Source organism: Hylobates moloch, unplaced genomic scaffold (assembly GCF_009828535.3).
Source record: "Hylobates moloch isolate HMO894 unplaced genomic scaffold, HMol_V3 SCAFFOLD_7, whole genome shotgun sequence".
Classification (NCBI taxonomy): domain Eukaryota; kingdom Metazoa; phylum Chordata; class Mammalia; order Primates; family Hylobatidae; genus Hylobates; species Hylobates moloch.
Genome location: NW_026652282.1, coordinates 28,143,660 through 28,170,758, shown reverse-complemented (window position 1 = coordinate 28,170,758; position 27,099 = coordinate 28,143,660). Strand labels below are relative to the sequence as shown.

At 37.4% G+C, this 27,099-nt stretch overlaps 1 protein-coding gene across 1 annotated transcript in view; it reads left to right on the top strand.

Moving 5' to 3' along the window:
* Positions 1 to 27,099, top strand: part of DMD (dystrophin) — a 2,251,240-nt gene that overhangs the window by 1,847,563 nt on the left and 376,578 nt on the right. The window contains exons 55-57 of the mRNA XM_032756167.2: positions 4,211 to 4,367; positions 21,578 to 21,698; positions 22,317 to 22,585. Coding sequence (XP_032612058.2) covers positions 4,211 to 4,367; positions 21,578 to 21,698; positions 22,317 to 22,585 — 547 coding nt within the window. The remainder of the gene's footprint in view (positions 1 to 4,210; positions 4,368 to 21,577; positions 21,699 to 22,316; positions 22,586 to 27,099) is intronic.

Here is a 27,099-nt window from a genome sequence, read left to right as displayed (position 1 = left end):
AATAGGACAGCTCAAGTTATGTTATTCAGCAGCTGTTTTATACCTTTGCAATCTTGATTTCTACATATGCAAAACAAGAAGGTTGAACTATAATCTCTCAGGTTCCTTCCAGCCCCAACAGCCTATGTATGATATAACCAGAAAAAAAAAAAGTCATTACAAATACAAAGAAACATTTTCAGGAGGAGATATTCCACATGCAAACATGGGTTAATCATTTCAAAATATCTGGTATACACACTCATCAAAATAAAAATAGGGCAACTGCTTCCAATAAATGTATTAGAAATGTGACTTGAAAACATTTCACGGGCTTAACATGGTCAAAGAAAATGTTTTGAGCTCACAATGTTCCTTACATTTAGATCTTCAAAATCAAGTCACTGACAAATGCCGCCTTTGCCCTGTGGAGACCAAGAAGTAATGTTTGGGGCATATCAGAAATGCTTTAATAAATTCTTTATCACAGAATGGTTCTGGAGCTTACCTGTGGAATTGTGAAGGTTCTTGTTAAAAGCAGAGATTCTTGATAGAATTATAGAAAGTCTGGAGGTGGCACCTAGCAATCTCGATTTTAAACAAGCTACTCAAATGTTTCTTATGCACACTAGAGTTTGAGACCCAGAGCTTCAGATTGAATACATTTGTATATGCTGTTTTAATTCATTCTCTGGCTGCCTTTCACCTGTTCAGTTCTTACTCAGTGATCTCTGTCCTTTATCAGTTTTTTGCTTCCGTGTTTGTCCTCCTGTCACATTTTTCCTTTCACTCTTGAGCTTTAGGAGAGGAAAAAAATGAAGCAATTTGATATGTAATTAAGATGATCAAACATTCTGAAATTTTATCTAACTCCACACCTTACAAAAAAATTAAAGAAAGTCCCCTTACCCAGATATGTGAGAGCTTTTCATCTTTTGAGGTTCCAGGTCCGTCTTCTGCTGCTGTATTAGCTCTCTTGACTGTCCTCTGTCCCTGGCTTCTAACAGCTTCCCTATTTCATGCTATTAAGTTTCTCTTAGATCCTTTAGAACTGAATTCCCAGCTGGGTGTGGTGGCTCACGCCTCTAATCCCAACACTTTGGGAGGCTGAGGCAGGTGGATCACCTGAGGTCAAGAGTTCGAGACCAGCCTGGCCAACATGACGAAACCCCATCTCTACTAAAAATACCAAAAATTAGCTGGGTGTGGTGGTGGGCGCCTGTAATCCCAGCCACTTGGGAGGCTGATGCAGGAGAATTGCTTGAACCCGGGAGGTGGAGGTTGCAGTGAGCCAAGATTGTGCCATTGCACTCCAGCCTGGGTGATAGATCAAAACTCTGTCTCACAAAAAAAAAAAAAAAAAAAAAAAAAAAAAACTGAATTCCCTAGGCCTCAGTTATTTTGCTCTCTCTTAGGGGACCTAAAGGGGTTCATTGACCCACTAATAATTAGTCAGCACCATTTAACCTAGAACTGGAATTTTAGCACTTCCTTACGTAAACAAAGCCGCAGCTTGAGGTCTCAACATAGGCAGCCTGCCCTTCACTATATCCTCCTCTAGACCTCTCTGCCACAAGGATATTTTGTTTCGTCTACCAGGCAGACAGAGGCCAAACATTAGGCATCGTTATATTCTCCCTTCCCTTCCTCTCTCCCTACTCCCCAATGCATCCTAGAGACTTAGGGGCAGTCAATAAATTTTTATTTAATCCGTGTCTTTTCTACCATTTGCTGCTTTTCCATGTCTGAGCCCTACCTCTCTCCACCTGCCTTTCAATATGTCCCGCTTGACAGCCTCTTTCACTCTCAAAGGGACCAAGCTGTGAATTCCAGACACCCCAAGGAATTCGTTTAACCATTACACATTACATGCCATTAAACAGCTAAAATCTTGCATAGGGAATTGTCGCTTAGGCTTATCATGGAAAAGTGATAGCTGAAAGGATGGTACAGAAACATAAAAGAACTGACCTCTAATTGTATGCAATCTGCATGCACTATTATATTCAATTCATGACATTTATGGTATTTCACGATTCACTTCTTAGGAAATAATTACCCTTAGAGTCTTGAACAATTTAATTTATCTTATTTGATGGAAATGCCTTCATTTTTCCTGGACATATTGTTTATATTGCAATTATAGAAAGAAAACCTTGACAATTTGGAAAAGTGTAAAGATTAAGAAATAAATCACCTGTAAATCTACCTCTGAGGGATAACCTGGTTGTCATTACAAAATTTTTTCATAGTCAAGCATGTGCACACAAATACATACACATACACAAAGGTTTAGGAAAATTCAGAAAATGTATTTGTTTTGTAACCTGTTTTCTCACATAGTAACTGAGGTGATGACCTTTTCCATATCATAAATATTTGAGTATGTCATCGTATTGAACCTTGCATAGGATTTTACTGTATGAATGCACCATTATATATGTAATAATTCCCTTTTTTTTTTTTTTTTTTTTTTTTTTTTTTTTGAGACGGAGTCTCGCTCTGTCGTCCAGGCTGGAGTGCAGTGGCGCGATCTCGGCTCACTGCAAGCTCCGCCTCCCGGGTTCACACCATTCTCCTGCCTCAGCCTCTCTGAGTAGCTGGGACTACAGGCGCCCGCCACTGCGCCCGGCTAATTTTTTTGTATTTTTAGTAGAGACGGGGTTTCACCGTGGTCTCGATCTCCTGACCTCGTGATCCGCCCGCCTCGGCCTCCCAAAGTGCTGGGATTACAAGCGTGAGCCACCGCGCCCGGCCCAATAATTCCCTTTTAAATTAAGAGCTATTTAATTAAATTCATACATAAATTTCATTAATTTGTAAATTAAAACATATACAAGTTTCGTTGCATTTGAAAACAATCAGTAGGTTGGGGTTTTGCATTTCTCAAGCAATTCCCTCGTATTGAATATTTACGTCGTTTCTATTTTGTTTTATCAATCATAACTGATGCGATGTATGACATTTTTCCACCTGTATCTTTGTATCTTTTTCCAATTTCTTTGTTAGTATAATTTCCTTGAATTTAAGCCTGTGGGTCATTGTATTTGCACATTTTAAAGACTTTTACGTATTGTCAAATTATCCTTCAGAAAGTTTGGAACAATTTAATTTCAGTAGATAAGTATTCTTTGGTGATTCTGTTTGACTAAGGCCAAAAGGAGAATTGTATTTGGAATGTCAAGCTAAGTTACCAAATGGCTAAGGGAAATGCCGCTGTACCTGGTTGCTTTGCTTTACGTTTCAATCTTTGCAGCATTAAAGTCTTTATTATATTTATGTTATGGGTAGCGTTATTATGAATTAATTAGTAATTGCTGATAATAGCTGAGTGATTCAGCATAATTTCTAATTTACCTGAAGATAAAGCTTTGCTAACACTCTGCGTTTCCTCTTTGTTTTCTGGATGATGATTTATTTTATTAATTTAGCTTCTCATCTTCAAGTGAAATGTGGATTTTATAGCATAGATCATTCATTTGTGTGTTCTTAAATGGCTTCTAAGGATTAACATGTTCTAAATACAGTTGACGGTAAAGCACTCAGTCTCCTGCCTAAATTATTCATGTTCGGGGGAAGCTTTCAGATAAATGTCTGATTTTACTCTTGCATGTGAGTTGTTGTCTTAGTACTTTTTACACAAAGGAAACAAAGCAGAAAATGTTGAAACTTGGTGAAGACAAATCCCAGGTGCACACAAATAAAGAAGGGTAGGGGGAAAGGAGACGCATTTGGGAAGAGGAGCAGAAAGGAACAGACGCCAGATGGAAGAACTCAATGGAAAAGGCTGCCTAGGGTGCAGAAATGGAAAAGTCAAAATGTGGGGAGAGACCTTTCCATTTCTCAAGGCAAAAAGAATTCCAGTACTAGCATGACTCACATGAAAACGAAGTGTTTTTCATTAGTCACTGCATCCAATTTTCTCTACCAGAAATATTAAGAATCGTTGACTACAACCGTATGGAAAAGCAATAGATTCCAGTGTCTATTTCATGCCCAAAATCTCAGCATTCTGCATGTGGAAATAAACATATGGCTAAACACTGCCTTTTCTCAAAATTGCCATCAAACTGTCCCCTGTTTTATGGCTCTCAAAAGTAAGTAGCCAGATTTTTATTCAAGACTGCTTTGTAGTTCACAATAGGTTTATTGTACTTTTTTAATGGAATTGTTAGAATCATCGATTATACTTCTAGATATTCTGACATAGTATGCTGCTGTTCTTTTTCAGGTCCCATTTGGAAGCCAGTTCTGACCAGTGGAAGCGTCTGCACCTTTCTCTACAGGAACTTCTGGTGTGGCTACAGCTGAAAGACGATGAATTAAGCCGGCAGGCACCTATTGGAGGCGACTTTCCAGCAGTTCAGAAGCAGAACGATGTACATAGGGTAGGACATTTTTAAGCCTAGTGCGTTGCACATGTTAAGCACATAGTAATCCAGTGACTATTTTAAAATTAATTTTGTTTGAAATTAAGTTGAATAGAAATCTTTTTTTACTCTACTCGCCCAAGGGTCAATTATAAATAATCTAAGCCATTATATTTTAAATGTCAAACACATTTGTGTTAATAATACCCTTTAAGAAATCGTCCATCTCTTTTGGCTATATTAAAAAAAACTTTTCATTATGAAAAATATTGAACATATACAAAAGTAGACAGAATGCTATAATAAAACTCATGTACCCATCAAGACATCAACAATTATCAAATCATGTCAGATCTTGTTTATTCTATGGCTCTTCCCAGATTATTTTAAAACAAATATCAGGCATGTGTTATTTTATTGTTAATATTTCAAAAGGTTAAATGATAGGATTCACTCTTTTAAGGTAATCACCTTGCTACTATAATGCTTTTGAAACATCAATAATTTCATCATATCAAATATCCAGTCCATATTCAAATTTCCATTTTTCTCATACATATTATGCATTTTTTAAACTTTTTCTGGTTTGGGTTTAAATAAAAATTGAAATCAGACCCACACCTTACTTTGGTTAATTAGTCTTTTTATTACTTTTTATTTGGAAGTAATTACAGATGCACAGTAAGTTTCTAAGCTAGTATAGTTTCTCTGTATCTTTCACCCTGTTTCTTCTCATCGTTATATGTCATACAACTGTAGTACAATTCTTATTGTCATTTCAACGTGCAATCAATAGAAAAAATGTACATTTACAGCGCATCTCAATTCAGGCTCATTACATTCCAAGTACTCAGTAGCCAGATGTTGCCAGTAGCTACCGATTGAACAGTACAGTTCTATAGTTTGCTTGTATTTGGGTTTGGCTTTTTTTGGCAAGACCTCTTCACAGGTGTTCGTGTATTCTTCCGTCATCAGGAGATGGTATATAATGCCTTGTTTTCTCTTTTTGTGTGATGTTTAATAGCTGTTCATGATCAGTGGCTAGGGGTTGCAGTGTGACAATTGCCTATCTCTACCATTCCTTCTTCATTTATTCACTGGGGTAGGTCTATGAAAAAAAAATGTTTTGCACTTGTCTCCTATTTTGGTACTCAGTATACCTTTCATACTGAACAAACAAAATACATGTTTCAATTTTACCAATTTTTATAATAACAAGTTGTTCACTAGCATCCTCCAACGATGACCAATTATTTCTTTGTTTGTTTGTTTTATTTTTACTTACATTTTATCTTCTCTACTAAGCTCTGAGTGAAAAAGGCAGAGATTTTGTCTTGTTCACCTCCAAGACCCTAGAGCCTAGTAAAGTGTCTGGTGTAGAGTGGATACTGATAAGTGTTTTGGAGATGAGAATAAAAGGTACAAGAACAGAAATGAATAGCAAACCAAACAAATTACTACCAAATAATAAAAACTTGATAAAATGGTACCACTTTTGCATGTTGAGCATGTAAAGGAAAGATCTCTGTGGAGATACAGCCAAAGGTGGCATGTTGAGGAAAGGTCAAGGGTTTATATTATTCTGGAGAAGAGGATATAGGAAATTATAAAAAGGGAAGAGAACATGAAGGAAGACCCAGGGATCTTTGCAAAAAAAAAAAAAAAAAAGCCAGGGAAACTACCAGTTTCTCCTTTAGCCATTTGCCTTCATATATTTCTGAATATTAAATTAGCTTTTGTGGTAGGGTGAAATGTAGTGGTGCTATGTGTTTGAAATGTTCTGACTTTGAATAAACAGCCAAAACACTCTGGTGTACATATAGAAAAGCTCTCATTGAGAAGGATGGGCCTTTTTTAAAATCTGCATTATGCGATATAGTGAAATGAGAAAGAATTTCTACAAAAGATGAATTTTATGCTAGTTCCAGAAACCAAAGAAAATGAATCATTGGACATGTGCACTAGGAGTCAGGAGACTGAGATTCTAGTCATATTTCTTCATAAGATGGATTCTGATTGCTATTTTGTTCTTCAACTGTAATATGAGGAAATTGGTCCAAATAATTGCTGTGGTTTCTTCCAGCCAGTGTTTTGTTATAAATACTGCTTCACTATTCCTGGTTATTAGTTTTGGTTGCTTGTTAAGAGTAGTAAAATGTTTGTACTTACTCAGTCCTTACTCAGGAATCTCATGACAAATAACATGAGTTGGGGAGATGGTGATGCTAGAGTTGTGAGTGATACTCACCGGAATGAAGTTAATCTGTCCTACTTGGTTAGTGTGCTTGCTCAGATAGCTACCTGTTACCTTTGTTGAATTTCACAGGACTTCCAGCCCATTGATTACTCGGTGTTTTATACATTAGTTCCTCTGCCCTTCCATATTTACCTCCTTCCAAATACAACTTAGATTCAATCATTTAAATTTTAATAACTTGTTTTCAAAAGTCAAAAACCCTTTGCTTCTTTATCTTTTTGTTGCTGCAATCTACAAAACTCCAAAACTCTAGCTAAATATTCCAAGACTCTAACTAAATATTTTCTCATACCAGACAACAACGTAGTGGGCTGGTACAGTACCTTTTCCAGATGACCAGCCTTCAGCCTTCCACTACCAAGACATCGCTGGGTCAATTTTTTTTTTTTTTTTTTTTTTTTTTTTTTTTTTTTTTTTTTTTTGAGACGGGGTCTTGCTCTGTCACCAGGCTGGAGTGCAATGGCACAATCTCGGCTCACTGCAACCTCCGCCTCCGGGTTCAAGCAATTCTCCTGCCTCAGCCTCCCGAGTAGCTAGGACTACAGGCACGTGCCACCATGCCCACCTAATTTTTGTATTTTTAGTAGAGACAGGGTTTCACCATGTTGGCCAGATGGTCTCGATCTCTTGACCTCGTGATCTGCCTGTCTTGGCCTCCAAAAGTGCTGGGATTACAGGCGTGAGCCACCGCACCTGGCCAATTTACCTTCAAAATTGTTTTTGACTGTCTACTATTGTCATCATCATAATTATAAGAGACCATTTCTCCTAACCTTTCTGCATCTACTCTTGCCACCCTACAATGCAATCTCTACATTTCGGTCAGAATAATCTGTGTAAAAAACGTAAATCCAATTATATGAGTCCTTATCTTAACACTATAGTAGTTTTCTCAGTGCTCTTGGAAAAAGACCAAAATCCTCCACAAGGGTAACAAGGCACTATCTGGCTTGTCTGGCCTCAACCTCGTCTTTTCTAGATGCTCTTCCCTTGCTGTTTGGACACCAGCCATACTGCCTCCATTTGCTTTTTCCAATTCTGCATGTCCCTCTTACGTGGGGCTTGTTAGTCCTCTGTCTCAAACCCTTTTACCTACGCCCACCCCCTCATAATATCCTGGTTATCATCTAATAATCCTTTACATCTTGGCTCGGACATTGTGCAAGCTTTTCCCTGTTGTCTACATTTGACCAGATCTCCCTTTACACACTCTTCTAAAATTGTCTACTTTTCTATAACATAGCGTTGTTTGTCATCACGTACATGTATTACTATTTGATAAATGACAGCCACTCTTGCTAAACCATGTCCTTCAAGAAGATTTTTGGGAGGGGGAAAGCTGTCATTTTTCTACCCAGCACATTCCAAAGTGCCTAGTATATGGTAGACACTGATTAGATAAAGGAAGGCTACTGAGACCAAGAGCAGGGAAAGAAAGAATAGAGCGGTATTCCCTTCTTATTTACCGGAGTTTTCTGTTTATTTCTAATTAAGCGTCTTTTTGTAAAGTGTGTAGAGCTACTTTGATGCACAGTTTTTTTTATTATTATTATACTTTACGTTCTGGGGTACATGTGCAGAAAGTGCAAGTTTGTTACACTGGTATACATGTGCCATGGTGGTTTGCTGCACCCATCAACCCGTCATCTACATTAGGTATTTCTCCTAATGCTATCCCTCCCCTAGCCCCCTACCCCCTGACAGTGTGATGTTCCCCTCCCTGTGTCCATGTGTTTTCATTGTTTATCTCCCACTTATGAGTGAGACCATGCAGTGTTTGGTTTTCTGTTCCTCTGTTAGTTTGCTGAGAATGATGGTTTCCAGCTTCATCCATGTCCCCGCAAAGGACATGATCTCATCCTTTTTTATGGCTTCACAGTATTCCATGGTGTACATGTGCCACATTTTCTTTATCCAGTATATCATTGATGGGCATTTGGGTTGGCTCCACGTCTTTGCTATTGTGAATAGTGCCGCATTAAACATACGACGTACAGTTTTTACTTGTAGTTTGGCCCAATGCTTTTTCAAGCTTCTCTTGGTATCTTCAAGAAAAATTCTTGATACAAGACACTCTCCTTCCTCAGACAACATCATCACTCCTGAGTGCTGATGAGAGAACAATGTAGTAGCCTGTTTGACTCAAAGTTTTGTCACATGTATGTGGTAGCCCTTTCATATATGGACTATCTGGTTAGTGACGCTCTTGAAGCCTGTGGACAAAAGAAAAATGGAAAATCCTTGAAACTGGATCTCTCTATCAGATCTCCTGAACTCAATTAGAAAAAGAGAAAAAAACCATAATCAGTACAAAATTCCATCAAGATCTAATAGTTGACAGATCTTATATTTGTGGACTTTTGTTTTCCTTTGCCATGTTTCCAGAATTGTACATTGTATTGCTCTTTATGGGTTTCTTGATTTAATTGTTGTTTATATAGAATCCTTGGTATCAAGATGGGTCTCTGTAATTGTAAACTTATTCCCCATGTATTTAGAGTGCCACTTTTTAAAAAAGTCATCTGCTTACTCTCTATTCTAAATTATTAATATCCTTTGCTGATGCTTTTTATGGGGATACAAATCCCATTAAAATGTCAATAGTTGAAACTAGAATCAAATGTTGTTCATTTTCACTTTCGTTTTCTATAAATCAGGATGTTTGCAAAACAGGTAATTTGTATTTTTCTTTGTATGCCGTTTCAGATTAGTGATAATATTTTGTAGCAAAATATTACGTGTCTTATACTCTTTTCTTGTAGAGAAAATATACAGTCAATATCAATTGCTGTCATGGAGAGATGTATGGTTCTTCTGTAGGTAAAATTCCAAGATACTCCACAGACATATTTGGGGACTGTAGTCTCACTCCTCAAAGCAATTTTCACACCCATGGGAGTAGATCTGTGCTCCCCAAACCAGCTGGGCAGCATAACAACTGCAACTGAATGGCTCTGAAGACTAATTAATAAAATAATGCTCCAGATGCGGTGAAGTGTTATAAATAATTAAAGCTCAAATGTGCCTTAGCAAATATACACTGACCAATTTTTATGTCTTTTGAATACATTATCCTGGCTTTTACAGTTCCTCATTACTTGCCTCACTAGACTGACTCGTTTTCAATTAGTGTGTATTATTCTGGTCCAGATATATTTTAAAAACTGACTTCCTTTGTTTTACTTCAGCAGTTACTAAAGTGATATTTATTACTTGTCTACTTCTGTGATTAACCTAGAGAGAATTTTAAAGGAGCAAATCATAGTGGGGAATTTCTAAGGAGAACTGCAATAAAACATCAGCTTATTCAACTCCCTTCCTCCTACCCCAAATCCAAATGGAGATTAGATCTTGATTATAACAACAGTGTAGGTAATGACTTTTTGTTTGCATTTTTACTAACGAAATTGTTTGTCACTAGGTTTTCACCTTTCAGTTAAAAAAATCTCTATAATCCCTTCCCTAGAGACCATTAAGGATACCTTCAAAGCTTCCCGAGATTTTCTGGTTAAGATTTAGATGGAAGTAATCAATACATACATTATTAAAAGAGTGGACAGAAAGCCATTATTGCTTGGATGCTGTTGACAAATGAAAAGGCTTGAATAAAGTAGTTTACTTGTTCATTTGTCAGGTCATATATTATGCATGTTCAATTTCCTCAGAAGTCACCACAAAGTGAGAGAGAGGCTTAGAAATTCAATAAAATTATCCTGAAATCATGTTTGTAGATTATACATTTATTTAGGCTAATTCTGTTATCAATGCTGGCCTGCTTACATGGGATACATTTTAGTATGTATGTTAGCTTGACGAGTTTTCTGTGTTTTCTTTTTACAGAAAGAGAAAATATCTTTGGGTGTCATTTGTGAATGTTAAGATTTAAGTCAGCTCTGTGTGAAGAAAAACGCGTTGTTCCCTATCACCTCTGAAAAACAACCAAAAGTTGCAATAGAGTGATTCATTCTTTTTTCTTTTCTTTTTTTTTTTTTTTTTCTTTCTTTTTGAGATGGAGTCTCGCTCTGCTGCCCAGGCTGGAGTGCGGTGGTGCGATCTCGGCTCACCGCAAGCTCCACCTCCCGGGTTCACGCCATTCTCCTTCTCCTGCCTCAGCTGGGGCTACAGGCACCCGCCACCACGCCCGGCTAATTTTTTGTATTTTTAGTAGAGACAGGGTTTCACCGTGTTAGCCAGGATGGTCTCGAGCTCCTGACCTCGTGATCCTCCCGCCTGGGCCTCCCAAAGTGCTGGTATTACAGGCGTGAGCCACCACGCCCGGCCAGAGTGATTCATTCTAACATTCAATGACCTGGCCTCTTAGAGTTTCTAAACCACTTGACTGTTAGTTATATCTACTCTAAGATGTCTTTTTAGCCGCGTTGGAGGAAATAGACGTCTTTTTGATCTATTCTTCATCATTTTTGTATAAGTTTGATATCCTATGCAGTCATATTTAGGGATGCTGAATAGAAATGACTTAAAAATTATTTTTAGAACTGCATTTCTAGGCATTTGAGTCTTCTGAAAACTAAGTCTAAGTCTTCTGAAAACTAGCTTTATCATCAAAACTGAAGAACTGAGTCATCTAGGAATTGCTGCTTTGCTTTAATGACTGTAACAAGATGAGATGTGAATAATTTACAAACTGACTTCTCTACCAGAGTCTTCTCTCTCACTTTGTCAAAATATTTTGATGTCCTGACACATACTCTTTAAAATAGTATCTGTATAGTGTTTTGCCTTTACAGAGCACTTTTACACACATTATTCATTTAATTACAAATGATCCCCTTGATCTTTTTCTGTGCTCTTCCTTTTGTCCCCCAAAAAAAATTATTTTAGGAAAAATTATACCATAACTCAGATTCCTAGAATTTATTGGTTCTTTCAAGAACTTTATTTATGAAGAGCCTACTCTATGTTAAGCATATGTTAGTGAACAAAATGAGTCTCTGCCCCTATGGATGTTTAGATTTTAGTGACAGAAATACATAGTAAACCAATAAATTAATAGATGAAATTATGTTGGGTAGTAAGTGCTATGAAGAGAAAATAAACAAAGCATGAATAGAGAAAGATTGAGGAGTACTGGCCTATGTGAGGAGGTTATTTTGGGGTAAAGACTTGTGTGAGGCCAGGTGCAGTGGCTCATGCCTGTAATCCCAGCACTTTGGGAGGCTGAAACGGGCAGATCCCTGGACGTCAAGAGTTTGAAACCAGCCTGGCCAACATAGTGAAACTACGTCTCTACCAAAAATTAGCTGGGCATGGTGATGCGTGCCTGTAGTCCCAGCTACCCAGGAGGCTGAGATACCAGAATCGCTTGAACTCGGGAGGCGGAGGTTGAAGTGAACCAAGATTGCGCCACTGCACTCCAGCCTGGGTGACAGAGTGAGACCCTGTCTCAAACAAACAAACAAACAAACAAACAAAACCTGTATGAGTGAGTAAACCATGCAAAAACCTTGAATGAAGAGGATTCTAGGCAGAAGAAGCACCAAATTCAAAAGCCCAGTGGTAAGAACAGGTTTAGAGTGTTGTAGAAATAGCAAGATGGGCTGTGTATCTCAAGGGAAATAAGATCAGTAGACAGTGACAGGTTCTAGAAAGAGGGAAAGGCCAGATAATGAACGGTCTTGCAGGCCATAGTTTGGAGGTGGATTTTATTCTGTGAGTAAAGAGACATCACTGGAAGTAAGGAGACATCACTGGAAGGCTCTCAGCAGGGATGATGTGATCTGATTTATGTGTTTAGAAGTTGACTCTTGCTGCTATGGAGAATTGACTATAAAAAGAGCGAAACTGAAGACACAGAAAAAGGAGGGTGGTGAAGTCATCTCAGAGGGAAATGATTACTTGGACTAGAGTGGAAATGATAGATATGGTGAATAATTATTTGATCCAAGATATATTTGGAGGGTAGAATTGATAGAACTTAAGATAGATAGAATGTGGAGTTTGAGAGGAAGCAAAGAGTCAAGGATAATTCGGCGGTCAATGGCTTGAACAAATAAAATAATGACGTTGCCATCTGAGAAAGAGTTGGGAACGATCACGTTTGAGGGTATGTGCTTAGAACGAACCAGGGTTCCATTTTTGGATTATGTTGATAGACAGCCACAAAGGGTATGATTCAGAAATTATTTACGACTTATACTTGACAATCTCAAATTTTGGCTCAGTATCTTGAGAACATACACAAAGTAATTTGTCACAGGGTTTCCTAATAATCCATTCATTTTCACTAACATTTCAGAAGTAATTTCCAAATCTTAAAGTTTAGGCTCAATGACCTAAGACCTAATTCCCTGAATGGCCATGGGAACAGATTGAGTTTTCACCAGTGATCTCTCAAGGTCAGCTCAGAACTTAACAACATTATTGTCAGTAGGAAGTAACTTCCCCAGTGATTGTTGGAAGCAGCCCAGCCTTAGAATTGAGAGTCAAACAGCTGTTCAAGATGCTGTGTGCGCACTAAACTATTCCTCCATAGTATCACAGACCTGCAAGCAGGCTGGACTATTCTAGCCCATGCCCTTGATCTCAGAGAATACAATTTTTGTTTTCAAAGACTGCCAGAAAAATAAATCTCAACACAGAGTTTGTTAAACACATTTTCCCCTTATACACTCAAAAATGTTTTTTCATTGACTACAATTAGATTTTTTAAAAAAAACATAATTTCAGGCCTGAAATATGTTCATTTACTTTTCAATTTTACATCGAATTTATTCAATCTCATTTATAAATTAATATTGTTGTTCATGTTGTTGACTATCTGAAACAATGACTGGGTGTATCTGATACTTCAATCCCTTATCTTCACTTTTATTCAGAAGTGGAGTGAAAATAAGGTGGAGCTTTTTTTCATCTTATTTAGATGATTATTTAGTCAAACTCATAGAAGCAGAGAGTAGAAAAGTGGTTGCCAGACATTGTAAGGGGCAGTTGTTGCTCAATGGAGATAAAGTTTCAGTTATGCAAGATGAAAAAGTTCTAGAGATCTGCTGCATAACATTGTGCCTATAGTTAACAATACCGATTTGTGCACTTAAAAGTGTGTTAACCGAGGTCAGGAGATCAAGACCATCCTGGCTAACATGGTGAAACCCCGTCTCTACTAAAAATACGAGAAAAGAAAAAATTAGCCTGGCATGGTAGCAGGCACCTGTAGTCCCAGCTACTTGGGAGGCTGAGGCAGGAGAATGGCGTGAAACTGGGAGATGGAGCTTGCAGTGAGCTGAGACTGCGTGCCACTGCACTCCAGCCTGGGTGACAGAGCGAGACTCCGTCTCAAAAAAAAAAAAAAAATATGTTAACAGGGTAAAGTTCATATCAAGTGTTCTTATCTCAATAAGAAAAAATGATTATGGCCTTTTCTTTATAGCCCAGATGCCCATGTTCATAACTTCTGTAATACTAGCTGTCTCAAATGAATATTAAGGGAAACCTCTCTTTCTGTTGTTTGCTCCATTGCCTCTTTCTTCAATTTTTTTTCTTCCATGAACCCCTATGAATTTGCTTTAGATTACTGGGGGCAATAGTCTTGCCACCCTGCCATGTACATTTCTGGATCGCTTGCCCTTTTCCAAGACCTCGCTTTTAAGTTAACCGAGCATTGCTTGTCCCGAAGTGAGCATTTGGTAAAATATTCTTATGTGTTTGAGACTCAATAAATATGGTGGCTCTTTAAATAAAGAAGGTCCTTTTGGTGACAGAATATATTCAGCAACTTTCTTGTCAGTCATAGAAACAATACAGGAGACATAAAAATAAGGTAGAAATAACACAGGAACAAGAATGATGACATAGGATGGCAAAACTATGAAATACAGATCAAGTTACAGATATGACTGTGTTAACGTCTTGCTCTCTGCCTGCTCAGTATCCATTTGTTCAGTGAACAGAACTGTTGGATCATCCTACATTTCAGAGTCTGTCTAGTGTCCTCTCATCTCCTACCTAATCCTGCAGACTACAGAAAAAGCCCCAAGCAGCAGTTCAAACCATGGAACTTGTGAGTGTTTGGACATGAAAATCTCCTTTAAGAAATCACTAGGTTGAAGAAGGCAATGCTAATAGGACCACTTCTTGAGGAAATTCCACCCAGTAACTCAGCAGTGACACTCAGCTTTGGATCTGGAACATGAGTAGACCTAGAATAAGATCTGTCCATTTTTCCCAATTGACAGCATTAATTTTTTCTCTTACGATTTATGAGTCCAGGCTTTCACCTGCAAGCCTGTTTTGCATCTAAATCAACTTGGCCTACATATAACACACTCTGGTGTTCTAGCTGGGTGTTCTGTATTTTAGTCAACAATGTTTACTGAGCATTTACTATATGCCAAGCTATGGCTATGGTTTTTAAGCATCGATAATAATGATGCTTAGCAGAGACTCTCAAACTGCCACCATAGAGCAGGCCTGTGGCCGATTAATGATCTTAACAAATGGATTATAGTATATGAGAACTGGATGTTAAAACTTAGATAAGGTTTTAGCAAATGCCCACATTTTACAAATGAGGACACAGAGGAGCAGGAAGAGTTTATCACCTTTTCTGGATCACTGCAGCCAGGTTCTGGCCCAGCCCAGGCTTGAAGCCCAAGGCTCCTGCCACTCAGAGCAGTGCTCTTTTCACCACTTCAGCCTGCCTCCCAGGATGATTCTGGGAAGTTCTGCTTACAAATATGGGTAGTATTTCTAGTCATTCCATCAGATTTTATTCTGAAATTTACCATTTCGATATGAATATAGGTAAAATTCAGCACCAGGCAAGCTGTACATGATCAAAAGACATCTGTGTTTTGAAAAGCACGGGCTTTTACTCACATCCATAGTAATATGATCCTAAATCCACTGTCCCCAGGAGAAAGCAAGATAGCTTTTCTCCCTGTCATGTCATTACCTATGCCCAGAGTTCTCATCTTTTTCCTCTCATGAAGCAAATCAATATCTCACCTTTCATCCCTTCCATGCGTGGTTCTGAGCTACTTCTATCTATGGCATTATTAGATATTTTTATAATATAAGCAGGAAGCAAGAGGGACCGAAAAAAATAATCGATGGCCAGGTGTGGTGGCTCACACTTGTAATCCCAGCACTTTGGAAGGCCGAGGCAAACAGATCACCTGAGGTCAGGAGTTTGGCAATTCACTACCAGGAGGCTGAGGCAGAAGATCTTTAAACAGGAGGTAGAGGTTGCAACGAGATCCCACGATCTAGATCATCTCAAAAATAAGTAAATAAATAAATAAAAATAGTAATAATCAATGACTTGGTTCTTCTCTATTACTTTCAGGAATTTTTTAAGTTTCTGATTTCTTCCGTGGCCACTTCTGTGGCTATGGATTCCAAATTATTCTAAGTCAGGGAGATTTTATTTTTTGTTATCACTCACTTTCAGCTTCACTTTAGAATTGCAAGATTTAGATTCAAAGTCTGTAATTAACTGATGGCCTTAGATAAACCCTAACTTATCTGTATCTCAATTTGCGCGGATGAAACATTCATAATATAGAAGTATACACCACAAATATACCTACCCAACCAAACTATTGACCCCTTAATGACAAAGATTAAGTCTCTATATCTTCCCTAACTTTGTACATAATAGGTTCAAAATAAATATTTTTTGAATGAACAAATTAGTGAGCCAACAATCAGTCACCCGGTTGGCCAGTACTTATGGTGTTTTAAGTGCAATCTACCAGATAATTCAACCTTCATAATAAATGGATTTATCTTGAGATTTATCATTGCTATAATAGTGTAGTAGCATACTTCATATAAGTTTATTTTGTGAACCTTAAGAAGCTAGAGGAAAAACTATTCATGTAGCATTCCTAACATTTTCTAAATTGCATATTTTATTTTCATAGAGGTGCTCTAAGTCTTTAGTATTGCTTCTAATTCTCCCATATCACTATTTTGGAACCTTGGGTCTGGCTGTCTTGGAAAGGTGAAAAGAAAGGTATGGGGAAGAGGATGTGTTTTAACAAAGATAATTTTATCTGTTGAAGGGATTCAGGAAGTAATTGTCTTAACATTTGAATGCTAACATCTAAATATTTTAAATACATATTCCGTATGTACATGGGAAAAAATCTCTATATCTGATACCTTTTCTCATCATCACATAAAGGAACCGACTTCTCTGGTTTAAAATATTAACCAAAATTTATATGACAAAATCAGTATATATGAGTATATATTTTCTCAAACCTCATTCGAACAGGCCTTTTTGGGAGACAAGACACTTATCAAAATCAAGACTCTTGACATTAAATATTCTTGTTTGTCTTTTTTTTTTAAAAAAAAAGTCTTCATTTTTCTTTCTTTTAAAATGCAATAAATTATACTACAACGTGCAGTTTATGGTGAGTTATTAGATACTGAAAAATTGACCTTCCATTATTTTAATGCAGATTCTACTTTGCTTTTTTACTACATAAAGCCATTTGTTTTAAGCTCCATGCTACAAAGACCACAGATGTTCATTGCCTAGAACAGTGTCTGATACATAGTAGTTGCTTGAAGTTTGTTAAGTGACTAAATTAAGGAGGATCTTACATAGAACCATGTTTAAAATTACATATTATTATTTATAGTTTTTCCCACATAATAAGAATTATTACCATTTTCTTTATCCTCTGACCTCCTTGAACCAGCTATTTCTCTCTTTTTGTGGGAGCTTTATCTTTTTGTATTTAATCTGAATCTTTTGAAATTCTAAAGATACAATCACTTAACCCTCTCTTCCATCCACTTTCTTTTCTTAATTTCAGGCAACAATGTGAAAATAATGGTGCTTATGTCTTTGTAATAACAGAACTTTCTTTGTCTTTTCTTTAGCCTCATTTTAATCTTCAATGACTCATATTTAAGAAATGAACTTTGCAGCTGTGGTGGATCTAAGTCCTTGGCAACAACTCGATGGGCAAACACGTGGTCTCTCACAATGGATGGTCCTTAGCTTTGAATTATTTACTGTCCAGTTTTAACAATGAAATTATATCATCAAATAGTGCCTTGGACTTTTTAGGTTTTTAGTGCCTTAAGGTTTTAAGTTTGATGAGACCTTTAAGATCCATTTCCTTATTTTACAGACCTTGTTCCAACAATTATCTTCACCTTCTGTCAAGGTCGTAACATATATCTAGGGTGACCAACTTTCCTGGTTTTCCTGAGACTGTCCAATTTTCCTGAAACTATCCTGGTTTTAACATCGAAAGTCTCTCATCCTGAAAAACTCAATGCCGGGCAAACCGAGATGGTTGGTTACCCTACTGCTAGCTTCCGTCTTTCACTTTAGGTTCAAATCATTCCTATGCTAAAAAGAACTTCTTTATCCCTTTATCTTGTTATCTTCTCTGTCCTCCTATCCTGTCTTCCTCTTTTCCGTCTCAGAAAAAGAAAATTGAACATTTAATTTTCACTTGAAATACCTACTCCTCCTTCCACTCACTCCTCAGCTACGCCTACTTCTGAGGCTTCTGCCCTCCACTGAAATTGCTCTCACCACATCTAGTGAACACTCTGCAATGCTGATCTTACTTTACTTCTATGTTTCATTGCACTCACTTGGTCACCCTCTTCCTCTCAAAATTCTCCCTCTCTCCTTGAAATTTCTACACTCCTCGTTTCCCCTAATCTCTCCACCTATTTGTTCCTTTTCCGTCTCTCAAGAGATCCTGCTCCTCTGTTTGCCCATTAAACTTTGATATGTAGGCACTCAATGTATATTAGCTGAATGAGGAAATAACTCCTAAATATTTTTTTTTTCTCCTCAAACCTCAGAATGTATTATGTCCTTGTGGAAGGGAATATCACAGTCCCTTACTCTGTCCCCCATGCACAGAACACCCCCCCACACACGCACACACACACCATCATGTTGCGTTTTTAATATTACTCTTCAATAATTTTATGCTGAATGAGCATGAGGGGTTCTGAATCAGAGGCAGATTTCGTTTAATTACCTTACAGTAAATATTGTTGCTGTGCCCTTCCTTTGCCCAAAGACTTACCCCTAGGGCGACATGATGAACGCTGATGAAACATTTTCCTGCTTGAGTGGCTGGGTACTCCGTAAGTGGGAGACTAGGAAAAATCATTTCCATCTGCTTATAAAGGAGAAGGAGGCTGCTATCCCTCTCTCCTTCTGAAAGGTTCTCTGTGGAAACGTAACAGGCCTGAGTCCTAATTCCAGCTTCTCCAGAAACCAGCTAGCCGTATGTGTCTCATGTTTTACAATCTGGAAATGTCTCCAAGGTATGGGCTTCATATTTTTTGAAATGTAAATACCTAGAAAGATACCCACTCCAGTCTTTCTGACAACATAGAGTTTAGCTTAGGAACCTACCCTGAGCCATAACCATTTGACCCTCTTGGATCAGAGAAATCAACTAGACAAATCGCCACAGATCTAATCTCCATGGTGTGGGAAGTTTCTCAGGAGGCTAGAGCTTTCTGTAGGTGAACTGAGACATCCAGGAAAGTTTATTTCCTCATACTTAGTGGAATTGCACCCAGCGTTTGCTCATCTACTCAACCTAGACACTAAGAGTCATTCTTGTTTCTTTTTCTCTCTTCTCTCCAGCATCTGTTCAGTCACCAAATTTTCGCACTTCAGATTTTTAGACATTTCCCTATCCTATCCCTGTCATTTTTCCTGGTACCGTCGCCCTGAGTCAGATCCTCATAATCTTGCACTGAATTCTTACAATTGCCTCATTATCTCTCTGATTCCATTTCTGTTCTTCTCAAATGCATACTCTGTATTTATATCAGGAAGATCTATTTGAAACACATATTCCTGTGCCACTCCCTTGGTTAAAACTGTTCAAAGGTTCCTGATTACCTTCAAGGCAACACCTAAGCCTCTTAGCGGACCATATATGATCATAGAGAGGCACAGCTTCAAATTCTGGTCTAAAAATCTAATATCTTTCCAGATAATGACAGTGTCTTTTTCATCTTTGGACATGCCCTCTCCTTGTTCTTTATGCTCTAGAAACACTGGCCTGCTTGAGATACCATACTGTACTATGTCCTATGTCTCTGCACTTGCATTTTTCTCTTCTTGGAATGTTCTCTAGCCTACTCTTCCTTGAAGAAGTCATGTTCATGCTTTTGAATTCTATGTGATTACTAGCTTCTCCTGGAAGCTTTTCCCGATTTTCTTCCTCATATTGTGCAAGTCTATAGCACTGTCTACATTGTATTGAAATTATTTACGTGTTTGACTCTTCTATTATATGTTAAATGTTCCTAAATAGAAAGAGCTGTTTTGCATTCAACTTCATATTTCCAGTTTCAAGTACAACCACTGACACATGATAGTTCAATAGAGGGAACCATTATTATTTTTATAATTAGTAATGTCAGTAATAATTGCCTCCATTCAGGTCCAAACAGAGAAACGAGGCAAAATGATAATTTACTTGAATTTGGGAAACTTAATAGTATGAAAAAAAACACAAGAATACAACAACTGTACACACACACACACACAAACATGGAGATTTCAAGTGAAATATCAGGAGAATCCGCTTTATATGTAAGCAGAGTAAATAACTCACATATCTAGCATGATTTTAGGGTTCAGAAATATCCCATTATTCAGAAAGTACGTCCGTATCTATAGGCTGAATCCTAATATTCTACTTACAGAACTCCAGTATTTTGGTTCAAACGCCTTCCCTTTCTCTATTGAATTGTAAATAGCTGTGGATGATTAATCATTTTGCAAAGTATCAGACTCAGGATTCTTTTGAATGGTGAACACCGCTAAGATTTTATTAATAAATGTGTCATACAGTACAGCTCTGGAACACTTCTGTAACATAATGGCGTATCTGAAATTCAAGGAAGAATACTGCTAATTTGTTTTTCCCCAGTGAAAGAACAGGGTTTAAATTCAGCAGGCAACATTGCTAAAAGTTAAGACAGAGTTGAAAAAAGTTACAAAAATTAAGCCCTAGATCAAGGCAAATATTACTGTTATTGTTAAACAGTTATATTAGCATTTATGTAGCATGCACTTAATACTTTTATTAATACCCTCACTTCAGAGATCAAAGAATCTGGGTCAATAACTCTTTTCAATGGTGTCAGAGTATCTGTTAGGTTATTCTAGGCTCACGGTATGCCCCACGATCCTTTTAGCACTCGATTATGTATAAACTTACTGTTTTCACTCTGCTTCTAGTGTTAATTTTCTCCCTTCTTTGGATCTAGAAACTTTTTGAAGGCAGAAACTATTCATTTGGTTTTTCTCTTGATCCCCTGGATAAAGGAAGATTACAGATTAAAGATTAATTCTAGGTCTGGTCATTTATAGAAACTAGTGCCTGCAATTCCTACATCCATAATAGCCCAAAACATTTCTACTATTCTCAAAGAGGTCACACTGGATGACGTAATGACTATTTTTCAAAAGTATTGAGACTTTTCTCTTAGCCTACCTATTTTATACCTTGCCAGACATTTTGACAGAATTAACTGGTGATTATCAGTTGGATTAATTGTATACTTTAATATAGCCTAAGGTCCTGCAAATGGCCCTCAAGGCTTCCCATTATGTTCTGGATATCCATTATTTTGGGTATGTTTAAGTCCTCATTAGCCACGCTAGAGTTTTGCAATATATACCTTGCAACTTTAGCTGTAGATTTCAAGTATGGCTGTCAGGTTACATAAACAAAGCACTCTTATCTCAATGAGAGGGCATTAACTATCCGGAATGCTCCCCCTATCTCCCCAGAATAGCTTTACAAACACAGTGCTTTCCTCATTAACAGACCCATATAGCCTTTTTAAAAAATCATTTTATAACTATCAGTGTATAAATAAAAGAGATAGAAATTGACCTGGGAGTTTCATAAACAAGTTCTGAGCACCCAGGATTAATTTTGAGAAGAATGCCACAAACCAAATAAGCACTTCTTTTCATCTCATTTCACAGGCCTTCAAGAGGGAATTGAAAACTAAAGAACCTGTAATCATGAGTACTCTCGAGACTGTACGAATATTTCTGACAGAGCAGCCTTTGGAAGGACTAGAGAAACTCTACCAGGAGCCCAGAGGTAATTGAATGTGGAACTATAATAACATATTGATAGAAGGATCAGTGGTGATGGAGCAGCCCATCCATTCCTGCTGCCAGGGTCTGGATAGCTCTCATATTTTCTTGGTTAAATAGAATCAATTCAAATTAAACGTAGATGCTGAAAAAAAATAAGGACTCATAAACTACCATGCATAAATCGGTTTGCGCATTCATAAATAAACATTAAAAGAGATTAGTAATCAGTTATTGGAACATTTAGAAAATAATAAACAAAGGGAGTTATCTGTGAGGAGGAATTCTATTGTTGCAAAGACTACAAGTTAATTTTCCATTTAAGAGCCTGCCTGAAGTAAATTAGAACTTGTGGTATGCATCCTAACGTTTTTCTCCTCAGTAGCTTAAGTGAATCTTAAATTGTCGGATTGATATAAGGTAGAAACTCAGGAAGACATACTTTAGATGTTCTGGGCTGTATCAAAATGTATGCCAAAGTATAAAAAAGCCATTAATCAGTAGGTTACCCTCTTGTTCAACTGTACTCTTTCTTTCTTCCAGTATGACCTTTTTGACAATGTTTAAAAAAAAAAAAAAAAAAAAGAATGTGGCCTAAAACCTTGTCGTATTGCCAATTTAGAGCTGCCTCCCGAGGAGAGAGCCCAGAATGTCACTCGGCTTCTACGAAAGCAGGCTGAGGAGGTCAATACTGAGTGGGAAAAATTGAACCTGCGCTCCGCTGACTGGCAGAGAAAAATAGATGAGACCCTAGAAAGACTCCAGGAACTTCAAGAGGCCACGGATGAGCTGGACCTCAAGCTGCGCCAAGCCGAGGTGATCAAGGGATCCTGGCAGCCCGTGGGCGATCTCCTCATTGACTCTCTCCAAGATCACCTCGAGAAAGTCAAGGTACCGTCTACTTCTTTGCTTCAGGGCCCTTTGAGAGACTCAAAAGAGCTTCTAATCTGAACTTGAGTGCAGTGTTATCTTCCCACAAAGTTAAAGCTAGAGAAATCAGTTAAAGCTAGAGCAATCAGTTAAAGCTAGAGAAATCAGTTGAAGCTAGAGAAATCAGTCCATCTTTCACAAATTCAGTCTTCTTTCACATGGTATTTTCTCCAAGAGAAGACAGTGATCTAATCATTTGTCTGTCTTCAGTTATATGAAATGAAATATTAAAAAAGTTACAGGGCAAGAAATCATTTTGACTTTGATATTAAGTGATTGTACTAAAGTCTGGTGTGTGTGTGTGTGTGTGTGTGTGTGTGTGTTTATTGGTGTATTGCTTGTGTTACTATCAGAATACAGAAAAATAAAACACTTAATCAAAAGCCAGGAGTCTAGGTGTTGGCCCTTTTGCTAACCAAATTATATGACTTGGGTAAGTTATGGTATGGTGAAATAAGGCTGTTAATGTGTGGCCCTTCCCTTGGAAGACAACATTTGTAATACAGTTTCAAGTTTCATTGGCCCACTGCAGAAATGAGGGAAAATCATTATATATTTGGAAGACCACTGTCTATAAGACCAAAGTTAAATTCCCTTGTGGCACAAAGATAGCAAATATATTCTGTAGAAAAAAATACATATTTAGGAGTATCATTTTGAAATCAGCAACTACTCATCTATTGTCAAAATCACGAAAATCCTCCTAGATTAAAATTCAAAAGAAGTTAAATTCCCTCATGCACTCAGCATGTTTGCCAGCATCTGAGCATCCTCGTTCTAGAAGTTGTCCTCTTCCTTAGCTTTCATGGAACTGTTCCATCCATGGTCTTCTTCCTATATTTTTCTAGATTCTTCACCTACCCACCCCTCAAATACTGTTGTGCCCAAGTTTCTAACCTTAGCCTAATTCTCTTTTGATTGTTTAAACCCTCCCCGTTTGAGATGGCATGGATGGTGATGTATCTACATCTCTAGTCCACATCTCTCTTCTGATCTCCGAATCCATGTGGCATTACGATCACAAATGCAACTATTCTGAAACCAAGTTCATTTGTTCTCCTGTTTTTCCATTTCCCTACTTCTATCCCCTCCTATCTGACCTTTTTTTTCCTGTTTCCTATTTCAGTTAATGAATCATCATCCAACAAATTTTCCACACTGGAAACTTTAGGTTCATCCTTAAGCCCTTCTGCATTTTCACTGATGGCACATGATGGCTCATGTTACCTCAGAATAGCTCTTTTATCTTTTCTCTCCTCTTCTAACTGATGTCCTTTTTAATCCCCAGCGTCTTTTACTTAGATGATAACAGTATACATCTTTAAATCCCATTCACCCCTCTGTGTGCCTGGCATATCTTAGATACTGCATTTTAAATATTTGGTGAATTAATGGATGGATGAATGGTTTCTTTACTGATGTTCCTGCATTACCCAGCTTCTTCCAACTCCAATCCAAACTCCTTGCAGGAGAATGCTTGCCTAGAGAATGAAATCCAATGAATAAGGAGATTACGTGGCCCTTTTCTTCCTAGCCCTGACTTACCTTCTCAGCCATAGCTCCCGTTCTCCAGACCATTTAATACACTCTGCCCATATGATATATATATATATATGTGATGGCATATTTGGGAAAAAGGGGTGATACGGGCAGAGTGTATTGAATGTGTGTGTCTGTAAAGTATGTATGTGTGTGTATATATATATATACATACATAGATATATACATAGATATACACACATATATACATAAATACACATATAGATATAGCTATAGATATAGATATGGATATAGCTATAGATATAGCTCTAGCTCTAGCTATAGATATAGATATGGATATAGCTATAGATATAGCTCTAGCTATAGATATAGATATAGATATAGATATAATCTGCCTTTGCAAATGCTGTTCTCTCTGTCTGGATCCCCCTACATTGTCTACTTGGTGAATTCTCATTCAGCCCTCAAGGACCAGCCAAAATGTTACCTATCTTTGTTGTCTTTCCTGAGTGTCTACAACCCCCACCTCCCACCAAGCAGAAGAAACTGCTCACAGTTGGTGCTCTCATAGATCACCAAGCATGCTAAATTGTCACATTTAAATTTCACATATATTGTAGCAACTTGCTTATGCATTTTTTTTTTCTCCCAGAGAAAGTGAGGTTGCTAAGAGCAAGGATCATGCTGTATATCTTTGGGCCCCTAGCCCAGGGCCAGCAACATATGAGGAATCTCATTAAGTACCTTCATTTACTCACTCAACAACTGTTTGTGAGTCATTATATAATGTGCTGGACAGGTAATTATAAAAGAAACAGACTTGGTCATTGCCTTCATGAAGCCTGTGGTCTAATGTTGAATTGCATAGCTCTTCGTTAAAATAGTAGGTAAAAATTTTAAAAAGAAAAGATTAAAACTTTGACTCTAATACTTGTAAAATCCCTTCTACCCCAACATTTTATGACCTCATGTCTAACATTTAAAGTAGGGGTTAACCTTGCTGTCTACTGGAAAACTAAGCATTTTGAAATGTGTTACCTAGTATTTTAAAAGCATTAAATATGTTGACTTTATTCAAAAATATAGGGACTAATTTTTTGACAGTCTTCTCCAAAAATGAGAAATAAGTTAGGAAAATGTCCCCGTGGAACTAAATTAGTTAATCTATCAATTAAATTGCTCAATATATAGGCTGTAGAGCAGACACAAGGGATTCATTTTTAGCCATACTTGTCACACAGGTGCATTTGTAAGATACTGAGTATGGAAGAGAATGTGTACAGCCTAATTTAATAATTAAAAATAACTGAAAGCATAACAGTTCAAGTATCAGCAGGCCTTCACCCAACCCTATTTGCGGTATTCCTTTTAGTTTCCCTATCTTATCTGTTCTTGGTCTTAAGACAAACTTCATTTTCCATACCCTAATTGGTAAAACTCTCATTCTGACCCCAATAATAGCAAAACATAAACATTAAACATACCTTTCAAAAGATTATATTTATAATCCAGCACATCTATCTTTCTCAGACATATATACACTTAAGTTATGGTACTTATCTGAATTTTTATGTACTGGTAATAATAGACGTGATTGTTTGGGCTTTTGAATCAGTGTTGTATTTTATGCGTGTTTCAAACTATGAATTACATGAATTCATATGTATTTATCTCCCTTCAGTAGCTCTTCTTCAATTTTGCAGTGGAAATAAATCATTTTTCTCCATTGCATCTTATTGACACTGGGTTTGAAACTCTGAAGCTTTGGGGGTAGTAGTTTACAAGGAATGAGTTTTATTAACTAAAATTTATTTCAGAAAAAAAGTAAAAGTGTACTTGAAACCACTGTTCCCATTTTGCCACTCAAGCAATTTAAGACCTCAGAGGATTCATGCTGTAGGGAACTTTTCTAATAAACCATGGTTTCTCTTTTTTAAATTTTTTTTTTTTTTGAGACAGTCTCGTTCTGTCGCCCAGGCTGGAGTGCAGTGGTGCTATCTCGGCTCACTGCAACCTCTACCTCCTGGGTTCAAGCAATTCTCCGCCTCAGCCTCCCAAATAGCTGGGACTACAGGCGCCCATTACCATGCCCAACTATTTTTTTTTTTTTTTTTTGTATTCTTTAGTAGAGATGGGGTTTCACCACGTTGGCCAGGCTAGTCTCGAACTTCTGACCTCAGGTGATCCGCTCACCTTGGCCTCCCAAAGTGCTGGCATTACAGCACTGATAACTAGGCAGCTAGCTAGAAGAACGTTTTATATATCCATATCAGTTCATTTTCTTCACCCCTAGAGACTCTATCATAGCACCCCCCCTCCATTCTGATCTTATGTGTTAAATAACTTGTTATTCAAGAGACTAAGTAATATGTTTCTGTGAGATTTAGCATTCTGTAATTGTATTAGCAAATGTGGCTTTTGGATTTAAAGAATGGGTTAAACAACAATGACTAAGTCCCTGGCCTTTATGGAAATGGCATTATTGCTAGCTGATCATCTGCGGGTGGTGAACATGGTAAATTAATGATGGAAACACAATATTAATACTGACTATATTGCTCACTAAGAGAATCTCAGCTTTCCAAAATAGCTTCCATAGGAAAAAACAATAGAATAAAATTTAAGTTTTAAATGCTTCTTTACTTTTAAAATTCATGATTTATACTGCTTATCAAATATTTTAAGGGCAAGATCATGACTTTTCACTTTACCGAAAATAGCACCAGTGCTTATTTGACTAGACAAATATTCTCCTTTCCTTGTAATGGGGAATAGGAATAACTCTTTGAATCACTAGGTGCTCCACATAGATCTGTAAGTGGAATATATAAAGTCTTTAATAAAGTAGAATAACTTTTAAACCTATAGTCTGGATACAAGATTTTTGTTCTTCAGAACAATCCCAATGTCAGAAAGTTTGTGGATTGTTGATTTCTTTTTTTTTTTTTTTTTTTTTTTTTTTGAGACAGAGTCTC